General features: G+C 44.4%; 1 protein-coding gene across 2 annotated transcripts in view; it reads right to left on the minus strand.

Annotated features, from left to right (window-relative positions):
• The window catches only part of CCDC134 (coiled-coil domain containing 134), a 39,511-nt gene that overhangs the window by 10,414 nt on the left and 8,906 nt on the right, over positions 1 to 20,191 (minus strand). The window contains exons 2-6 of one of the 2 annotated variants that reach the window (XM_066596232.1): positions 20,182 to 20,191; positions 9,879 to 9,985; positions 8,750 to 8,871; positions 3,716 to 3,800; positions 2,455 to 2,636 (exon numbers count right to left, since the gene is read on the minus strand). The exon at positions 20,182 to 20,191 is cut by the window's right edge and continues 51 nt beyond it. In XM_066596232.1, the coding sequence (XP_066452329.1) occupies positions 2,455 to 2,636; positions 3,716 to 3,800; positions 8,750 to 8,871; positions 9,879 to 9,978 (489 nt within the window). In that variant the 5' untranslated portion in view covers positions 9,979 to 9,985; positions 20,182 to 20,191. The remainder of the gene's footprint in view (positions 1 to 2,454; positions 2,637 to 3,715; positions 3,801 to 8,749; positions 8,872 to 9,878; positions 9,986 to 20,181) is intronic. The other variant, XM_066596233.1, reaches the window with a different exon arrangement.

Consider the following 20,191-nt stretch of genomic DNA (forward strand, 5'->3'; position numbering starts at 1 on the left):
GCAAAATGGTCTTTTACTTGTTATGAGCCCTCTTTTCTGCTCTTCAGGTGATACGGTATCCCTCATTATACTAGCCTTGTGGGGATTACCTACTGAAGAAGCAACTGGTTTATGTTTTGTTTTTTGTTTTTTTGTGTGTCCCTTTGGAAACTTGATATTCAAGTTCCTTTTTAATATATTATTTATTAAAAGTTATATTTTAGTTTTCTTCTCGAACCCTACAGAGGAGTATAATATAATGGGGATGAAGACCCACATAAAATGTATTTTAATCACTGAAATCACAGTGCAAAGGTTCACAGCTTTCAAATGTGGCGTTATAATGCACACATTATGGGCCTCAGTATCTGGATACTTGACTTTCACACCTATAAAAATGTGTTGAATTTCCCAATCCAAAACCATGTGTGTCAATACAGAATTGCGCCAGCACCTATTTTGCTGCTACAACAGTTTCTACACTTTTGGGAAAACTTTGAACAAAATTTTTGAGCATGCTTATGAGAATTTATGTGAATTCAGCCAAAGGATCATTTGTGAAGTTGAATAAGACGGTCTGGTGGTCCAATTCATCTCAAAGGCATTTCATGAGGTGAGGTCAAGGCTTTGGTGTGGAGGAACTTGAATAGCCTGCACAAACTCCTCAAACCATGTGTTTATGGACATCACTTTGTACAAAGGGACACAGCCATGCTTGAACAGAGAAGGCTAGTCTACCAAACTGCTATTATTATAGAAGTTATACAATTATCTAAAATGCCCTTTTATGCTGTAGAATTAGAGGGGTATTTCAGTTAGGTGACATTTTGGAAAATTTTCACCAGCCCCATACAATTATCCCTCTTCTACTAGGTTTTACAGTAGACACTATGCATTCTTGGAGGTCATGTTCTGCAGGCATTCAACAAACCCAGATTTGTTGAACGGACTGGCAGGTAGTGGAACAACCTTCATCACCCCAGAGTCCAGCATCATGGTGCTTTACAACACTCCTCTATGCTTGGTATTGCACATGGTGATCTTAGGCTCGTGTGAAGCTACTTGACCATGGAAGCCCATTTCATCATGTTCTCCATACACTGTTCTTGTGCCGTTGTCAGCCTGGAACTCTGTAGTGAGTGATCCGACAAGGGTAGGTGGTTTATATGCACTCAGCAGCTCTGTACGTTTGTATGGAGTATTTATGGCTGAATACTTGATACACCACTATAATCGCACTTACAGAGTTGGCCAAGCTAGATCTAGCAGATCAGAAGTGTAATGAACGGACCGGCGGTTTGGGGGCTTTTTTTTCACTGAATGATTTATCGTCCGCAATAGCTAAGGATTACAGAGGTCGTTCGTGCAGACTGTTTATACAGGCAGATAACTCGTTCGCTCGCTAAATCTTTCAGTCGTTCACATTCACTGTATAAACGAATGAGAGAGATTTAAACCGAATGAGCCAACAATGATTTTAGGTTTGCATAAAAATGAACAATAAGTATACAAAGTATCATTTGATTGTGGACTCTGTTTACACTAAACGATCCAGCAATTTTATTGAACGATAATTGTTCCGGGTAAAAGCACCTATGAAAGTACCACAGTAAAAAGGCACTGAGCTCTTCAGAACGACCCATACAACTACTATACTTGTGGTCTATGAGTAATTTCCCCTTTAGACGAGCCGATTCCTGTTTGATCGAGAAATTGACGTCACCGCTATATCGCTCGCACTCATGCACAGAGACAGTAGGATCATCATTGAGAATCGCTGACTTTTCGTTCAATGGTCCGCATTCCTATGTGAGCGGGAGGGTTGAAACATACGGAGAAGTGAACGAGTAAACAATGATTTTTAGCCCTGCTGAAACTGAACAGCGAACGAAAAGTGCACAATTCTCATTCGTTGTTGGCTCGTGTTTAAACTGGACAATTATTGTTCACTTTCGCTTTTTTTGAAAATCCTTACGTCTAAATACAAAACAGTGCATTCTGTGTGCTTATGTCTATGCACACCCTTGCAATAGGTGTAGCTGATCTCCGTAATTAGAAAAAGTGCCACATAATTTAGGACTTATAATACATTTGCAGGGATAAAAATTTAGCTAATCCTCCGAGTTGCTAATGTTAAAGGACTTTACCATAATATAAGGACACCTTTTTATATGTAAGGTTGTATTCACACAGGATGCTTAGAATGTCATAAAAGCTATATAAAAAATGCATCAGAAAAACTATGCGCGCTTATGCCGCGGTTTTGTAATGTCTGTCACCAAAAAGCACCACAAAACAGCACTTTTTTCCAATGTAGCTTTTGATGCCGTTTTCACCACATCCAGACTGCCCTGTGTGTACACACCCTTAATGACTGCTAAAGAGAGAATATTGCTGTGACAGCTATTCAGAGATGCATAGATTTACATGCGTAAACACAAAAGTAGTTTGCCACAATAGGGACTTAAGGCATACCAGGCCAAGAAGTTGGGAATGTGGACCGTCATCAAAGATGCCACTCAGATTACAAAAGCCAATACCCCACCGAATTAAGTTGTTCCAGTTGGAATTTCGATCAAAATAATGGTGAACGATCTTGGGAAAACGTAGTACGACATCTCCAAAGAATGCAGAATTCTCCACCGTGTGTGAATAGGCTGCAATCACAGTTACATAGACACATTAACAACATGTAATAATTATAGCACTTTATGGAAATAGGCGCAACATAAAGGTGGTTTCACATGACATTTTTGGGAGAAATACTGTATAGTTTTTGTAGCACTTTTTCATACAGTTTTGAGTCAAAGCCATAGGTGGTTTGAAAAGGAACAGCAAAAAATGGCGGTAGGACTTCTACTCCTCCCTGCTGGATCCACACTGGACTCTGCAACCTAAGGCTTGTTCTCACATCATGGTGCAGTTTTTCCCCCACAGTTTTCTAAAATGGTTGAAAAAAAATGCTACAGTCTTGCTGCGATTTTGTAAAACCCCAGCAAACATGCACAGTAGCTGCAATACAATGCAGACTAGAATTGGCTTATCCCCAGCCGCTCATGTCTGTAGTAAAGCAATCAATAGAGCAATCATTACAGAGCTCTAAACAGCAGTAAAGATGACTGACCTCCCCCCTCTGAAAAATAATTTTAAAAAAAACCCCTCAATATAACCGTTAACTTTCAGTAATTTTTGTTGTTCACTAAAAACTTTGAAATTAGTAAATAAAACAAAATAGTGAAACATTCCTTGTAACTAAGGCCTCATGTCCACGGCACACACGGCATCTAGCACTGCTTGGGGCCTGTAAGCCCTGCTTACCCGATTTCCCCGGCAGCGGTGTCTGCACGGATCCCTCACGGCTCACTGGCGGACATGCGCAGTACAATTTTTTATCCCCAAAATCTCCTGCTTTCTCGCTGCACATTCGCAGTGTCCGCTGCGGATCGGACAACTTCCATTGACTTCAATGGAAGCTGTTCCTGCAGCATCCGCAGATAAATGGAGCATGCTGCGTTTTGTTTTCTGGACCAAAGGGTCCGCAAATCCAATCTACATGCTTTTGATCCATTTGCGAACGCCCATGCTTCTCTATGGGTGGATTGATTTGCGGATTCCCACGATTCAAATTTGCACATAGACATTGGGCCTCAAGAGGTGACTTCTAGCTGGGATGGTCCATCTACTCTCTTAAAAATGAAGAAAAATATTCTGTCTGTAATTTACTAATATATCTCACCATCTTTAATCTTCTCGTCTACAGGGAACGGACTATCAGGCTGTACTCCTGCTGCAATGAGAATCGCTCGGGAGTCTTCCAGCACCTGTTGTAATACACAATACAAACACCATTCTGGACCTTTCATAGAGCAAAATGAAGGGCAGATTACATTTCCCAACACAACATTTCCGTTTTTGCAATCAAACTTGACAATACTATGTTCTCCCACCAAGTGTCATTGCACAGAGGTTAGGAGCCAGAGATGTTCCATATGCAGCATGTATATGCAACTGCTGGGATTGGAGATAAACCCTTGACAGTTAAATGGGCTGACAGAGGGAGAGGTTCTGCCATTCTGTTAATATGGAAGTCTGGGTCTTGGCATACCAGGGACAGCTTTCTACTAAGCTCCGCCTGTGGCAGAGCTTAATAGAATGCCTGTTAAAGTACAATATACTACAATACTAAAGTATATCATGTATATATTAAAGTATTGCAGTACTGTATGCTGAAATATTGAAGTATTGCAGTATACTGCACATACAATCAGACAATCATTAATTCAAGTACCCCTGTGGCCTGTCTTAAAAGAATACCAGCAAAAATATCATATACTGCAGTACTGTAGTATATGGCATAAGGGATCAAACAATCGCAGGTTCATGTCCCATTAGGCCTCCCTCACACAGGGCGTTTGCAGAAACGCAGCGTTTTGTGCAGATTCCGCCCCGTTTCAGCAGCGCCGGCATACTTTATGCCAGCGTTTTGGCTGCGTTTTCAGCTCGGCTGAAAACGCAGCCAAGAATGCTGAAAAGAAAAAAAAAAGCAATACTGACCTAGCTGCTGCGGTCCGGGTCGGGGCCGATGGTCTCTGCCGCTGATCCGGGCTTCCTCTGCACTCCCAAGTCTATTGCCGGAAGCCAGGTTTGAGAACCCCGCCTCCGGCAATAGAGTGCTGTGATTGGTTGTCGGTGCTTGCTCGATGCCCAATCACAGCCCTTCATTGACTGTCTCAGCCAATCAGAGCTTGCCGGCGCTGATTGGCTGAGACAGTCAATGAAGGGCTGTGATTGGGCATCGAGCGTGCCGACAACCAATCACAGCACTCTATTGCCGGATGCGGGGTTCTCAAACCTGGCTTCCGGCAATAGACTTGGGAGTGCAGAGGAAGCCCGGATCAGCGGCAGAGACCAGCGGCCGCGACCCGGACTGCAGCGGCTAGGTGAGTATTGCTTTTTTTTTTCTCCCTCTAACTGGGACTGATTTTCGGGGTAGGGCTTCTATTGCAAGCCCTCACCCCGAAAAATCGGTGAGCAGTTAATGCTGCCAAAAACACGGCACCAAGTGTTGCCGCGTTTTCAGCAGTGCTAAAACCGCTGCCCATTCATTTCAATGGGCAACGCAGGGCTGAAAACGCCCCAAAATAGAACATGTATCACTGTCAAAGCACAGCGTTGGGAGGCGCTGCGTTTTCAGCCCTGTGTGAGTAGCCCCATTGAAATGTTGTGTTGTACAGCGTTTAGCGCTGGGCTGAAAAGGCAGCGTTAAATGCTGTACAAAACGCCCTGTGTGAGGGAGGCCTTAGGGACCTTTCATACTGGACCGCACAATGTGGTAAATTCCACAGGCTACGACCTGAGGATTTTGATGCAGAATTGAAAATGACTTAAAACCTGCAGATTTTGGTGTGGAATTCCACAGGTATAAATTTGTCTGCGTCCTGAGATGTAATTCAGTCCCATGGAAAAAATAAAAAATAAGTAAAGATAGTTTTTTATTGTAAAAAAAAAAGCTCCCTTTGAGTATTTATAATATGAAAAAAAAGAAAACCATAGCTCAGATTAAACATTTATGAATGTAGTAAATACATCAATATAATGCATTGTTTATCCTGCATAAGCCGCCTGCACACGCTCGGGTCGGATCCCGCTGCATGCGCCACTTATACCAGAAAAAGGACATGCCGTGATTAGTTAACTGTGCGAGTTTTCACATAGTCAAATCACAGCTGTCTGCATAGGATTGCATTATCTAATGCAATCCTATGGCAAAAGGCACGGGCGGAAATTTTGTGGGAAATCCTGCCGCGGAATTTCCGCCCGTGTGCAGGGGGCCATAGTGAACACCGTCGGAGAAAAAAAAATACAAAACGCCAGAATGCTACTTTTTTGATCACTCCAAAATGGTACCAATAGAAATCAGATGTTCTGCAAAATACAAGATCTCACACAACCCCAATGGCAGAAAGCTAAACAATTCATGATGGTCAAAAGATGGCGAGAGAAATTTTTTAAAAATTGTACTTCTTAAAAGTAGTAAAGAAAAACAAAACAAAATATATTTGGTATTGTTATCATACTGACCCACAGAATAAAGTTGTTTCATTGACAGTGTGTACGCTGTAAAATCCTCCAAAGATGGCAGAATTGTTTTTTTTCCCCCCATTTCGCTCACATTATACAGTCCATTAAATAGTACCATTGAAAAATACAACTCAGTCCACATAAAACAAAAAAAATGGCTGCGTCCTTAAGGAATTAATGACTGACAAATAGAGATGAGCGAGCGTACTCGGAAAAGCACTACTCGCTCGAGTAATTTGCTTTATCCGAGTATCGCTGTGCTTGTCCCTGAAGATTCGGGTGCCGGCACGGAGCGGAGAGCTGCAGGGGAGAAACGGAGGTAAGATCTTTCTCTCCCTCTCTCCCGCCCGCTCTCCCCTGCTCCCCGCTGCGACTCACCTGTCAGCCGCAGCGGCACCCGAATCTTCAGGGACGAGCACAGCGATACTCGGATAAAGCAAATTACTTGAGCGAGTGTTTTCCGAGTACGCTCGCTCATCTCTACTGACAAACAGAACAGTCTATACTGATGACCATCAAGTGAAAGGCTTTCATAAGGAAGAGTCCCCAAATACAGTGGTAGTTTGGCACACAGTTTTACGACGTCTTCAGAATGTGTTTTGCCTGCATAGTAAACCTGATGTTTCACTCGTACAAGCTGTATATAATAAGTGTGTGGCACACTACCACTATGTACAAACACACTCAACAACACTATTAAGCCCTTGCCCTGGCAGCCAGTTTTGGCCTTCCTCACCACACCGTGGACAGGCAGCCTTATTGTGCTTCTGAGAGTGTTTTTCATGACACATTTGTACTTTATGTTAGTGGTCACTTTTGGTCAATATGTTTCAGCAGGCTTGTTTTCCCCCCTAAATTTACAGAAAGTTTTAGAGGGGTGCATTTTACAACATGCACCCCTGAGTTTTAAAACCGGCATTTACAATTCTGTTAAATCTTTAGGTGTTTCACAGGAACAAAAGCAAAGTGAAGGTAAAATTTGAAAATGTAATTTTTTGTGCAGATTTTCAATTTTAATAATTTTTAGTAACAGAAATTAGCAGATAAACAAGACTCAATATATACTACCCCGAATTGGCACTTTTTGGAAATATCCCACGTGTCCCCAGTATGCACCATAACTCATACACAGGCCTCAGATATGAAGGAGCACCTTGTGGATTTTGTAGCCCGCCTCTTATTTGGCCAGTTTTCCACTTGTTCTATTTAGAGAACCATAATTCTTTTTATTTCTCCCGTCTATGACGCTGTGTGAGGCCTTGCTTTTTGCAGGATAAGCTGATGTTTTCATTGGTACCATGCCTGCGTGCAGGCAAAATTTTTTGATCACATTTTATTGCATTTTAGGGGACAAGTTGTTAAAAAAAAAACCTAAAAACAATAATTCTTTTAAAAAAATTATTTTTTTAAATCTGTACATCTTGCAGTAAAAGTCATACATTATCCTTATTCTATAGGTCAGTTGCTGAAATACCAAATTTGTTTATATAGTTTTCTTTTTTTCACTACTTAAAAGCATTTTTCAAACAATTTTTTGTTGTATTGCTGCATTCAGACACATATACCTTTACCGTTTTATCTGCGGAGCTGTCAGGGATCAGTTATTGCGGGATGAGTTGACGTGCTCATTGGCACCATTTTGAAGTGCATGTGACTTTTTGATGATTTTTTTCTTTTTTTTTTGAGAGCCAAGGTATACAAAAATCTGCAGCTCTGGCTGTTTTTTTTTTGTTTTTTTTTTCGCATGCCACTGTCTGCGCAGTGTAAGGGACAGAGGATATCCTCATTCTGTGTTACATTTAGATCTTACTACTCTGGGGCAATTAGAATTTTTCATCTAAAGTTTCTTTTTGCATCACCAAATTTAGAGAATCATAACTTTATTTTTTAATTCTCAGTCTATGGATTTTTGCAAGAGTTGACATTTTCATTAGTATCATTTAGGGGTCTAAATGACTTCTTGTTTTTTTGGGATAGGGTGGGGGATGTTTATGGTGAACAGTGTTAACATAGGCTAAAATAACAATTTTATAGGGCTGGTTGTTACGAATGTGTTGATTTAAAAAAAAACAAAAAAAAAAACCACACAAATTTGGCATTTGCATTTTTTCTATAATAAATAGCTTTTTTCGCTGAAACATTTGCATCTTTTTTGTTTACATTTGTTTGTCCCACAAGAGGACTAAGATGCAGCCATTTGATCACTTAGATAATACTCTGCACACTCCTTATGTAGCACAGTGTATTATTTCTTTTATCACTGACAGTACAGCGATAAGCACTGACCCTCACAGGCCACCATACGTGGCAGACGCCAGAGGCGTGATTATAGGGAGAAGGAGGGAGCACCCTTCCTCTCGAAACCCTCAAGATGCCGCTATCTGCTTAGGCAGTGGCATCTGAAGGGTTAAATCAGTGGGATTGGAGAGAATCATCCTGGTGGTTGTAGCAGTACCACGGCTGTAGCTTGCAGCCGTGATCCTGCTCTTATTACTGGGACTAAACTTCAGAGCCCCCTGGTAGTTGGTGGTGTACATGTATTGTGCGATATAGGAACTACTAGCCTGCTGCACGACGGGGAAAGGTTAAGCTATACAGTAATATCTTTGGCAATGTCTGCACTGCTTTTGTTATTTTCAGGATGAATCTCATAAACGGAGACAAGTCAATTGTACAGAAACAATCTCACCTTAAAAAGCCCCTTTAGCATTATGTCAATAATCTTGTACTGCTGGTTGACATCATTTAGCTCAATCAGGTTATTGAGGGCATTGATCTGATCCTTCCTCTTCACCTCAAAAAGCTTCTTATCTGCAATCTGTCAAGGCCTAAATAGCAGGAATTAAACCTTTACAGAAAAGTGATTGGAACTACAGTACAGTCTGTAAAACTACAATGTCGCATTCCTCTCCATACAGGATCCTAGAGAAATATATTTCATACATGAGGATAGGGAAAACTGAATTGTTCAAAAGAAGATGAATTAAACCACAATTAAGAGAAGACAAAAAAATGTGATTTAACGCTTGCATTGGGGACTCAGCTTTCCTGTTCCATTCAGAGAGCAGGAAAGAGGAATCCCCGCGGCCAAATGCATCCGTCTCTAGCCCTTAACTGAACAGCACTGGATGGACCCCATTGGAACGTTCACAACATCCACATGAAGTACACATCCCGTCACCAGCGACATGAGAAGTGGAGGGTATTACCGGAAGTTACCCAAGGGTCTTGGTGCCCTGTAAGTCAATGCAAAAGTGAGAGTATATGCCAGCAATCAGACCAGTAATGGTATATACTATCTTTTCTGCATTGTCCAAAAGAACAGACATTTGCTTCTGCATCTACAGAGGATTGTTAGGAGCTTCCTTACCGTTACATCTCAGTATCACCTTATGAAAATCCAAAACCATTTGGACTAGTTCCCTGGGGCAAACTTAAAGCAGGTGCAAAAATTGTAAAACTCACTCCATATAGAAGAAAACCATATGTATGCAGTCAGAAGCGGGATACACTTGGTGACCGTCTATTGGTAAACATCACATCCCACATTTGTGTAACGTCATTACTCACTTCTGAAACGTCGGCTCGTTTGAGTACCGGGATGACATTTCAGAGGTCAGTAAAGAGTGGCTGCCAACCACGTCTTTCATCTCACTAAATGTGTGAATTCTTGTTCTACAGATTCTGCCTGTAATAGTCAGTATATCCAGGAAACAGAAAGCCTCTTGTGTTAGGAGATGGTTTACTGATCTTACGGAGGTAAACAATGATTAATGTGCCGCCCTCGCGACTCCTATCTCTACACAGTAAAGGGATACAGATCTCAAAAGCAGTGTCCTTCCTCTGCTTGTTTGTATCTGCGCAATTCCCCAAGGATAGCAGAACGAGCAGAAGACTCAATACTTGGACGGGATCCATCACGGCCCTGCAAGACAGAGGAAAGTACAAAACCTGAGTGATCATATAAAAGGAGGATAAGCAAGTGAAGAAATACGGGTAAATGCAAATTCATTCTAGAGCTTTCCTTCAACATATAAAGCTTGATTCTAATAAGTCCCCAAATAGTTTATTTCACAGTTCTGGACATTTTTGCGGAGTTCAGCGACAACGAACACTAATGCAGCTCCTACAAGTGTCCCAGATATGGGATGGCATAGTCACACAGGGTTGCAGCGATGGGTATTATAGTGAATCTTGACGCCACCAGGAACTCCTGGTGGAGTCAAAATTCACACTGTGGCAACGCCCCCTGATCGGCTCCACATGTGATTAGGCTGCAGGTTCTGGAAGAGCAGTAGAGATGATAAGAAAAGCGATACAGCGTCCCCAGGGGCAGAAGACATACAGCGGGGCGATCTGTAGCAAGGGCTTCCCCGGCGCTAAACCTGAAGTCGCAACCCCCGTAATTTTCCAAGTGTAGCGAGTGTTTTAAAGCTGGGAGGTAAATGCAGGCTGAAGCTACTGAAACGCTGCACTCGCTATCCTCCCTATCACTATCTCACACTTAAATCACGGAGCGCTTCAGGGGGTGCAGTGGCCGTTGTGCAGTGATGTGCTGCTGGTGTAAGTGTCCTGTCGCCGCTGTTCTGCCCTCAGCGGCTGTCGGCTATGAGGACACCCCTGTCTTCAGTCCACGCTGTACTGTGATGTGCGGCAGTCGGTACTCCAGGGACCCCGCTGCTGTAAGTGTGCCGCGTGCCCCATGTTTGCATGTGCGCCCCTGCACTCTCAGTTGCTGTCCACACACCCCTTGTCACAACCACAGGGGAGGGGGGCCATAGAACTCACCATCCGCCTTCTGAGGGAGCCAGGGAATCACCAATGGGAAACAGTATGCAGACCCTCGTAAAGGACATTCAAGTACCTTGATGAATCCAGCCAATCGGCAGGTAGGGGTGTGAGAGGGGCGTTCCCCCTGTCAAACCCCTAGCTTAATGGTGGCGTCAAGATACACTAATACCGCAGCGATGTACGGGATCCCATATCAAACACTCAACAATAGGGATGTGAGAGTCACAGGGCAAGGAACAGTAATTGTTACTAAGTTTTCCCATAAACTCTGAAAAGAAACTCCTGATTTTAAGGGGTAAAGTCTTTAAGCGTCCGGCTTCAGGCCTGGATCTCCGTATCTCGCAAACAAGTCACACGCAAAAAAGCTCCATCCCTACAGCAGCATAATGGGATGTACTTCGTAAACTTGACTTAACCCGCTAAAGGATGGCTCCTATTTTGGCCCCAAGGACGTGGCGTTTTCTTCATTGTCGCATTCTGAAAAACCATAGCCTTTTTTACAGCGATGTAGCTATTTGAGGGAATACGTTCTGTGCAAGGAGTTGCATTTTCAATAGTACCATTTTGCTGTCTAGGAGTTTGTCTTCAGCTACTCTGAAAAGCCAGCAGGCAGTGAAGAAAGACAAAAGGGGCATAGCTTTCAGGTGAGCACTGCAGCCACCTTGTTTCAGCCATCAGTGGGACTTTCAGCAACAGGACCCCCACTGACCAAAACTTTTACATGCTGCTCTGACACGGCAAAAGTTGGTAAAAAGTTCAATTACTCTTTAAGCTTACCAGACCTTACCACTGGCAGGGTCTAATAGACTTGCATAAATGACAGATCCGACGGCTTTTGTAAGACCTTTGGTTGCCATTGCAACCAACAGAATTCTATGATCAGATTACGGGGGTAGGTGGAAAGGTGCGATAGTTTGACACAACAAGCCCTCCTCTCTCTCTCTCAATTGCTTTGATGCAGTGTACAGCACTGACCGCAGACTCTAAGGGCTCATGTCCACGGGGAAAAGAAGAATTAAAATCCGCAGCGGATTTTAACTCTTCTCCCGCGTGCGGATTCGCACCCCATAGGGATGCATTGACCACCCGCGGGTAGATAAATACCCGCGGATCGTCAATAAAAGTGATTTTAAAAAAAATGGAGCATGAAAAAATCTGGACCATGCTCCATTTTCATGCGGGTCTCCCGCGGGGACGGCTCCCGCGGGCTTCTATTGAAGCCTATGGAAGCCGTCCGGATCCGCGGGACACAAAAATCACATTTTACTTACCCGCTCCGGTTCTTCTCTTCGGCGCTGCGCCATCCTCTCTCAGCCGCGGCCGGATCATTTTGCTTCGGCCCGGCGCATGCGCGGGGCACGTCACGGACGTCATCGTGCACATCCGCCGAGCCGAAGAATGAAGATCCGGCCGCGACGAGAGAAGATGACGCCGCCGTGAAGAGAAGAAACGGAGCGGATGGGAGGTGAGTTTATTGTCATTTATTTGTATTTTCAGCGCTCATGTCCGCGAGGCAGGAGGGACCCGCTGCAGATTCTACATGTAGAATCCGTAGCGGGCCCGATTTTCCCCGTGGACATGAGCACTAAGGGATTACACTACCCGGATCAGAGCTATCTCCGATCCTGACAGTTGCCACATGAACCTAGAAAGGTGTGTGAACCGGATGCCTGCTGATCTGAGTACAGAGACAGAACCCGGGAGATCTCATGATGGATATAATCAGTCATAGTTCAATTACACCCCTCGACAAGTGCACCCCTATAAGGCCCATTGTCCACGGGCAGATTTTTGCAGCGGAATCTGGAGAGTGTGTCACACCAATAAGCCTTCATAGCATGCTATGGTAAAACGATTCTTCCATGTCCATGAGTGGGAACCAATTGCGGTTTCCGCTTCTGATCCGTGGCCTGTCCGCAGTTGGATTCCACGGGAAAGCAGGAGTTTCAAAAAAATAAAAAATACTGCACGTGTGCCGACCGGCACTTACACACATCCGCAGTACAGGGAATAGAAGACCCAGACAGGTAAGCAGGATCCTGGGCCGCGGGCATGCAGAATCTGACCTGCTTGTGGACATGAGGCTTAAAGCTTACACTCGCCACCCAGAGTACAGGTAGGGCTCCACACTGTGGTAATCGCATGCAACGCAAAGGCACCCACGATGGCCTATTACCATATATACTCGAGTATTAGCCGACCCGAGTATAAGCCGAGTCACTAAGTTTTACCACAAAAAAAACTGGGATACTTATTGACTCGAGTATAAGCCGAGCTGTACTCAATTATATACTGGATTAAAAAAAACAAAGCTCCATACTCACCTCCCAGCCGGCGTCTGTGTGGCAAGCTACTTGAATTCTTCCTGCTGTCCTTTCTGCTCGGCTCTGTCATCTCTGCCAGTGCTGTGTAAGTAAGCGCTGTGATTGGATCCAGCGCCAGCCAATTACAGCTGGAGCTCGATCCAATCACAGCGCTTACGGTGGGGGATGACAGCGGGGAGAATTAAAGCAGCTTGCCGCACCGTTGCCGGGGACACAGACGCCGGCTGGGAGGGGAGTATGGAGGTTGTTTTTTTTAAACCCTTCTCCGACTCGAGTATAAGCTGAAAAATTTGGCTTATACTCGAGTATATACGGTACTTGCAGATAATACTACCCTTTCTTTCACTGGCAAAGTCTTCCAACCACTGGCCGGCTGGGGTCTCAGCCACAAATTGTTTACCATAGGGTGGGATCCGAGTCTTAAACGTAAGCCCATTATTTCAACCAAGAAAACATGCTTTACATGTTATAATATCCAGTAAGCAAGATGTAATGCACTCCTCTATACAAATCATGTTACTTACCTGGAATATATTTTTATTGTGCATCCCTGTAAGTAAAATAATCTAACCAACATAGATAATAAAATACAGGAACCCAAAGGAGGGCTAAAGATTTACTGAACAGAGTTGTGATGACATTCGCAGCTGTTTACAAGGTGAGGCATCTGGTGGCGGATAGAACAGGTGATTATAAAAAATACTGCTTACAATCCGAGCAGAGATGTTCCCAGGAGGGATTGCACACGACAAAGCAGGACTGCTATACCAGCCATAGAAGTGGTGCCTCTTCAATAGTGACAACTAAAATGGATTTACTTAGGTAGTTTTAAGAAACCTCAATTAGCATTACCATAATAGACTCCACAATCCTGTATACTTCTATCCACTCCTGCAAGAGAAATTCCTTCTATTCAGCCATGATAAATTATCATCAGATGGTCAAAGAATGGAAATTATGGTAACCGCCAGGATGACGAGCCACAGTAGGCGTTCTTTCATTTTGGAGTAGTTATTTCTGCATCTTCTGTTTCCAGACTTCTCATTTCTAAATCACAATGAACTGTCAAGTATAATAGTGACCCCAGTAGAGACAAACATGGCAGGTTGGAATGTATTGTACTGGATACACGTAGAGGCGGCCATGAGGGTGAACATCACACAGCAGTTTAGCAACCACAATGATATCCGCTTCCCACCCCGTAATAGTGGGTCATGAACGGTCGTGCCTTAGTGTCATGAGGATGATGCGAGCAGCGGCATCATCACCAGCGGTGTCGGTGTGGCATCCAGGTTCGTTGATAACTCTGTGGCAAATTCTGCAGCAAGATTCACATTCTACAATCAGACTGCGCCACCAATCTGTGCATTACAAAGGGTGAAATAGAAGGTGAAAATCCTCACGGCAGGGTTAGATCCAGCATGCGGGATCCGACTCTGTGCCCAGCCGCTGACCTCGCTTACCTGTCCGGATTCTTCTTCATCTGTACTGCGGAAGCGCCGGCCATCACAGTACAGATTAAGCCGCTCCGTTGCTAGGCTATGACGCAGATCCCACGACCTTTCTTCAATGATGATTGCGGAAAGGCCGTGGGACGGACGGCTTTCATTGACTTCAATGGAAGCCATCCAGGCCGTAACCGCACAGAAATGCAGCATGCTATGATTTTTCTGCCATGAGTGGAAATCGCAGTAGATTTCCGCTCGTGCGCAGGAAGAAGTGGTTTTTCTATAGGCTATGGGCAGTATTTGCTGTGGAATCCGGGGTCAACCACTGACCCTGGATTCCGCAAATCAAATCCGCTCGTGTGCAGGAGCCCTAAGGAATTGGCAGGCTGCGGACTTACAATCCAAACTGGAATTTCTACCCATAACGTGGATGAGATTGGTTTAAAAAAACAAAACAAAACAAAACAAAAACAATCACATCCACTTTCCTGCAAGGCCAGCTGCACATGGGCGAGAGGGAGCCTGCAGCGGATTCCGGCTGTGAGCCCAGCTGGCGACCCAGCATACCCAAGGTATCTGCATTGCGAATGACTGCGGCAGCTCGCCATCGGTCATGGACAGTAGATTTAAAAAAAAAAAAAAAAAGTATTTCCCACGCTGTTGCTAGGCAACGTTAATTGCGCTTTGGCTGCGGGTTTGATGGCAGCAAAATAGAGCATGCTGCAATTTTTCCTCCTCGCACGGAACGTGCAATTCATATCCAGGAATGTAAGTGAAATACTGAAGATGCAATCCTTCCATTGGGAGTATGGACTACTCCTGTACACCCCCAATGTGTGCCACCGTATAGTCACATGACACCCATATGGTCTCACTATAAGAAAATGTATACCGCACAGTACGCTCTTTTTTGTAGTTATGTTTTCCGACACACTTGAAGAAAAAAAAAAAAAAACAGGTACCAATGTATAACAGCCCGGGAATGGCAAAAGAATACTTTTTGTCTTTGTCAGGTGAATGGGAGTATTCAATTAAATTGTCCGTTCAATCGAGAGCAATTTTCTGTCAATCTGCGTCCTTCAGTTCGCTTAGGCTCATGTTGGTGCCAGATTTGACAGTATCAAACCAACAAGTTCGGGGGCGACCTACTACTTCCACTGACCATCCCAACATGGGTGTCTTCGCAAGTTATTGGTTATGTATGACAAGGCTGAAGTAGGATCACTTCTACTCTGTGATCTTGGCTTCTAGAGAGGTCTTTGGGTTTGATGCAATCCAGGACTACTTTGTTGGCTTTCTCGCAACAGTCTCCTCCAATACCACAACTCAAAGGTGTCGATCTTTCTTCTGTCTCCTTGATTATCCATTTTCAGGATAAGTCGCTCCAGAACCTGCTTTCGGGCCATATCACCATATGCATTTCTCACGGTGGCTTCCACAGCTTTCCATGTTTAATACAATTTGAAGGCCTTTATGTAGGCAATGAAATATAGGTGGAGGTCTTTCTGGTTCTCGCGCACTCCATTAGCCATCTGAGATTGGCGATGTGATCTCCCTTATGAAAACCAACTTGTACATCTAGTTAGTGGTTGCACTCAGGTGTTATTGAATAACCTTCAGGAGGACTTTGCTAACATACGGTATCAAGGCAGTGGTAAGATAGTTGGAACAGTCCTTTGTGTCACTTTTTTTCAGCACTGGGACTAACATTGACAGCCTCCACTTCATTGGCCATAGACATGTACTTCAGATGCGTTAGAGTATTATGGATACAAATAAGGTATATGCCAAGGAGTTTTTTCCCCGGCGTATGTGTTAACTATAAGGCCTCCCTCACACAGGTGTTAGCAGAAATGCAGCATTTTTGTAAATACTGCACTTACTGCTGTTTCAGCAGCGCTGGCGTGCATTTTGCCAGAGTTTTCAGCACAACTGAAAACGCAGCTAATGAAGCTTAAAAAAAAGGAAAGGAAAACTCACCTAGCAGGTTCGGGTCCCCACCTCTGGTTTCCGGAACTCCAGGCAGGCTGCCCGGCACTTGTCAGCACTGACAGACCATCTAATGCTGGTGAAAAGGATTGAAATCCCCATCTCAAGCAAGTGATTGCTGTGATTGTTTCAGGCGCACCGACTCAGCCAATTAGAGCCGGCGCTTGATGAACCAATCACAGCCATTCAATAATGTCATGACTGACATTGTAATGAATGGCTGTGATTAGTGCATTGAATGTCGGCTCTGATTGACTCATTTTAATGGGCGACGCAGGGCTGAAAACAGCTAAAGATAGATCATGCATAGTGCAGCGTTTTGACGCTTGTGTGAGCAGCCCCATTAAAATGAATGAGAGCGTTGTACAGCGTTTAGCACAGGGCAGAAAAGGCAGTGCTAAATGCTGTACAAAAACGCCTGTGTGAGGGAGGCCTAAGGCGCAGATACAATGTGCCCTGAACCCAGGTTTAGCCAAAATACAGCATATGTCCATATAAGAAACGCATGACTGAAATGAGCAAGCCTCAGAGAGGGTAGCATAAAGTAGGTGACATTTTTCTTTAGGGGCTCACAAGCATTTGGAAACTGTGCCAATTCACATTTGAGCATTAGTAACTACGTGTCCTTACCATAACTGAAAAAAGGATCTCAAAACATACTTGTCAAATTACTGTAATTACTCATTGTGCAAATCTGCATGTGGCTGTTCCGGTTTGTTATCTGGAGGGGCCAGCTGCCTGTTCCAATATTACAAGTACCTTCGTAAATCAAACCAAGCATTGCATTATTGCGTTAGAGCACAAGCAGCAGCGTGCAGACTGGCTCTATTGTCGGGGTCCCTGCTGCGCTTACACAATACCATTTTGTGGCTCCTAGAAAATGTTCTCTATGGTGGGAAAGACAGGAACCCTAAATATATTAACTTATTTTGTTTCCATATTTCCTGGCCTCCCAGCTCCAACATGATAGATTCTCCTATTTCTTAGATTCTTCTTTTTTAATGTGCCATTTCATATGTTGCATCATACACTTATAGTTTCTGGAATTGGGTCAATATCCATTTCCTGCAAAATAAGATCATTATACCAGAAATGGTACAACAATCTTTTTCCACTGCAGATCATCGCAAAGAATGCGCAGCAAATCTGTGCCATTCCTTATGTTTTGATGCTGCAGAATTCCCCCTTTGCATGGTAACACGTGAAATCAGCAGAAAGTGACGTCCATTCCACTGCAGATTATTTCCACACTATGAGTTGGGCTCACACGGCCGTAAGCGTAAACCGCTGCATGGGTCCTGCAGTGTTGTAATGTTGTGGAGCCGCAGGTGACCGGGCCCATCGCCGCTTATGGCAGAGATATTGTACTGTGCATGACCGTATCTCACGCACGCTGTCATGCACAGTCCACCTGGTTTTTGTTTATATTTCCCGCGCCGTTGCACAATATAACTGCGTATCGGCAGCGTTGATTATGTGCCCATAGAGAACAATGGGCTCTCTTGCGTCCTACACCACAAATCAGAACATGCTTTGATCCTTTTTACGCTCACGTATTACGCAGTTCCTACACCCTAATGTGAGTGAATTGTGTAAGGCAATTAATGGACTGTGAATTACCACATATCACCCGGGCGTACAGCGCACACGCAATATGCAGTAATCTTACCCTTGTGTGATTTCTTGTCATTTCATTCCTACGGCTTGTATTGTAAACACTGCGGATTTTCCATGTAGAAATTCCAAGCAGAAGATCTGCAGTATTTCCGCCAAGTGGGAATATTTCCTTACTGCAGACTTCTTCCATATCCGCCCAACTGGGTATAACGCGCCCCTAGTACTTCCATTCTAATAATTATGGAAAACAGTTTCCTCTTAAAGCAATTGTATTAGATTAGAAAAAACTAACAACTTTCCTTCAAAAACATCACCAGGCTTGTCCACATATATCCCCTTCAACGCAAGCCAACCATTACTGTAGTTTTCCACGGACCCTTCCCCCCCCCCCCCCCCCCCCCGGAACAGGTTTGTCCATGTTCCTTTCACAGACAAGTCAAAAGAAGGGTCCGAAAGAGTCTAAAACCACATAGTAAATGTGGCACAAAGCTTTTATGACAATTTTCTGATGCAAATTTCCGCCACAATACTTTCCTAAAAATGAGGCTGCATTCAGACGACCGTACATCGGCCAGGTTTTCACGCCCAGCCGATATACGGCGTCCCTCTCTGCAGGGGGAGGAGGCTGGAAGAACCGGGGGCAGTGCTCTAACCTCCCGCCCCCTCTCCACTATTTGCAATGAGAGGAGGCAAAACAGGGGCGGGGCTAAGTTACAGGAATTAGCTCCGCCCCTGTCCTGCCTCTCCTCATTGAAAATAGTGCAGAGGGGCAGAGAGGGGGCGGGAGCTCAGAGCACTGCTCCCGGCTCTTCCAGCCTCCTCCCCCTGCAGAGAGAGATGCCGTGTATCGGCTGGGCGTGAAAACCCAGCCGATATACAGTCGTCTGAATGCACCCTGACACTCACTTTCTTAGGTCTTAAACAGATGGGCGTATCTTAGACCTGTTATGCGGCTGTGAAATCACGGCCGCATAATGGGACGAAAGAAAACCACTGATTTCAGTGGTTTCATTTTTACTAGCGGTATTCTTGGGCGTTAATATTGTGTCGAAGAAAACATGGGGCAGAATCTTCACGCTTTTTTCCCCCAAACTTACGTGGAGTTTGAATAGTCCGGGGAAAAAAACCAAAGCATCCCCGGTTCATGCGCTAATATGCTCCGTAGCAGCGAGTGTATTAGTGCATGTACACGTGTGTTTTTGCCCTTACCTAAAAGAATATCCCTGTGTATAATAATGAGCCAGCAGACGTCGATTCTTTTCTGCCATCTTATTGAGCACATCATATCATCTATAAGACTCAGACTCATATACATGGCAAGGAGCTGAATGGCTTGGGGGCTGCATGTATGGAACATTGGCCCCTAAAAGGTCTTGCTTCAATATTTGTGAGTGACACCAAGATTTGCACCCACTACATATATGCCATAAACGTGTGCCTACTCCTTTAAAGGTGTTGTCCACTTGTAAACTACAGATGGCCTATCATTAGGATAGACCATCAATAGTAGATCAGTATGGGTCCACCACCCAGAATCCCTGCTGATCAGCTGTTTGTTGGACTAACGCACTGAGCCAATTTCTGCAGGAAGCAGACAGCTCTGTTCCAACTGCAGTGGCCAGGCTTGGTATTACAGGCAAAGGTCCTATTCATTTTAATGCCTGCATTACCAAGCCTGGCCACTGCAGTGGGGATGGAGTTGTCCACTTCATGCAGAAATCAAATCAGTGCACAAGTACACTGCTCTAGTGAACACCTGAACGGTGGCGGGCTCAGGCAACAAACCCCTGCTGATGTACTACTGATTGACCAGTGCGGCCATCAGTAGCTCAAAATGGGATAACCCCTTTAAGTAATAGAATTCTATCTGACTGCAGCCGCCACTTGGAAGCACTTCGGACTTGATGTTGAATGTATAAACAGTACGCCGACTGCTATAGGCCCAGACTTACCTACACGTGC

Source organism: Eleutherodactylus coqui, chromosome 3, assembly GCF_035609145.1.
Source record: "Eleutherodactylus coqui strain aEleCoq1 chromosome 3, aEleCoq1.hap1, whole genome shotgun sequence".
Classification (NCBI taxonomy): Eukaryota; Metazoa; Chordata; class Amphibia; order Anura; family Eleutherodactylidae; genus Eleutherodactylus; species Eleutherodactylus coqui.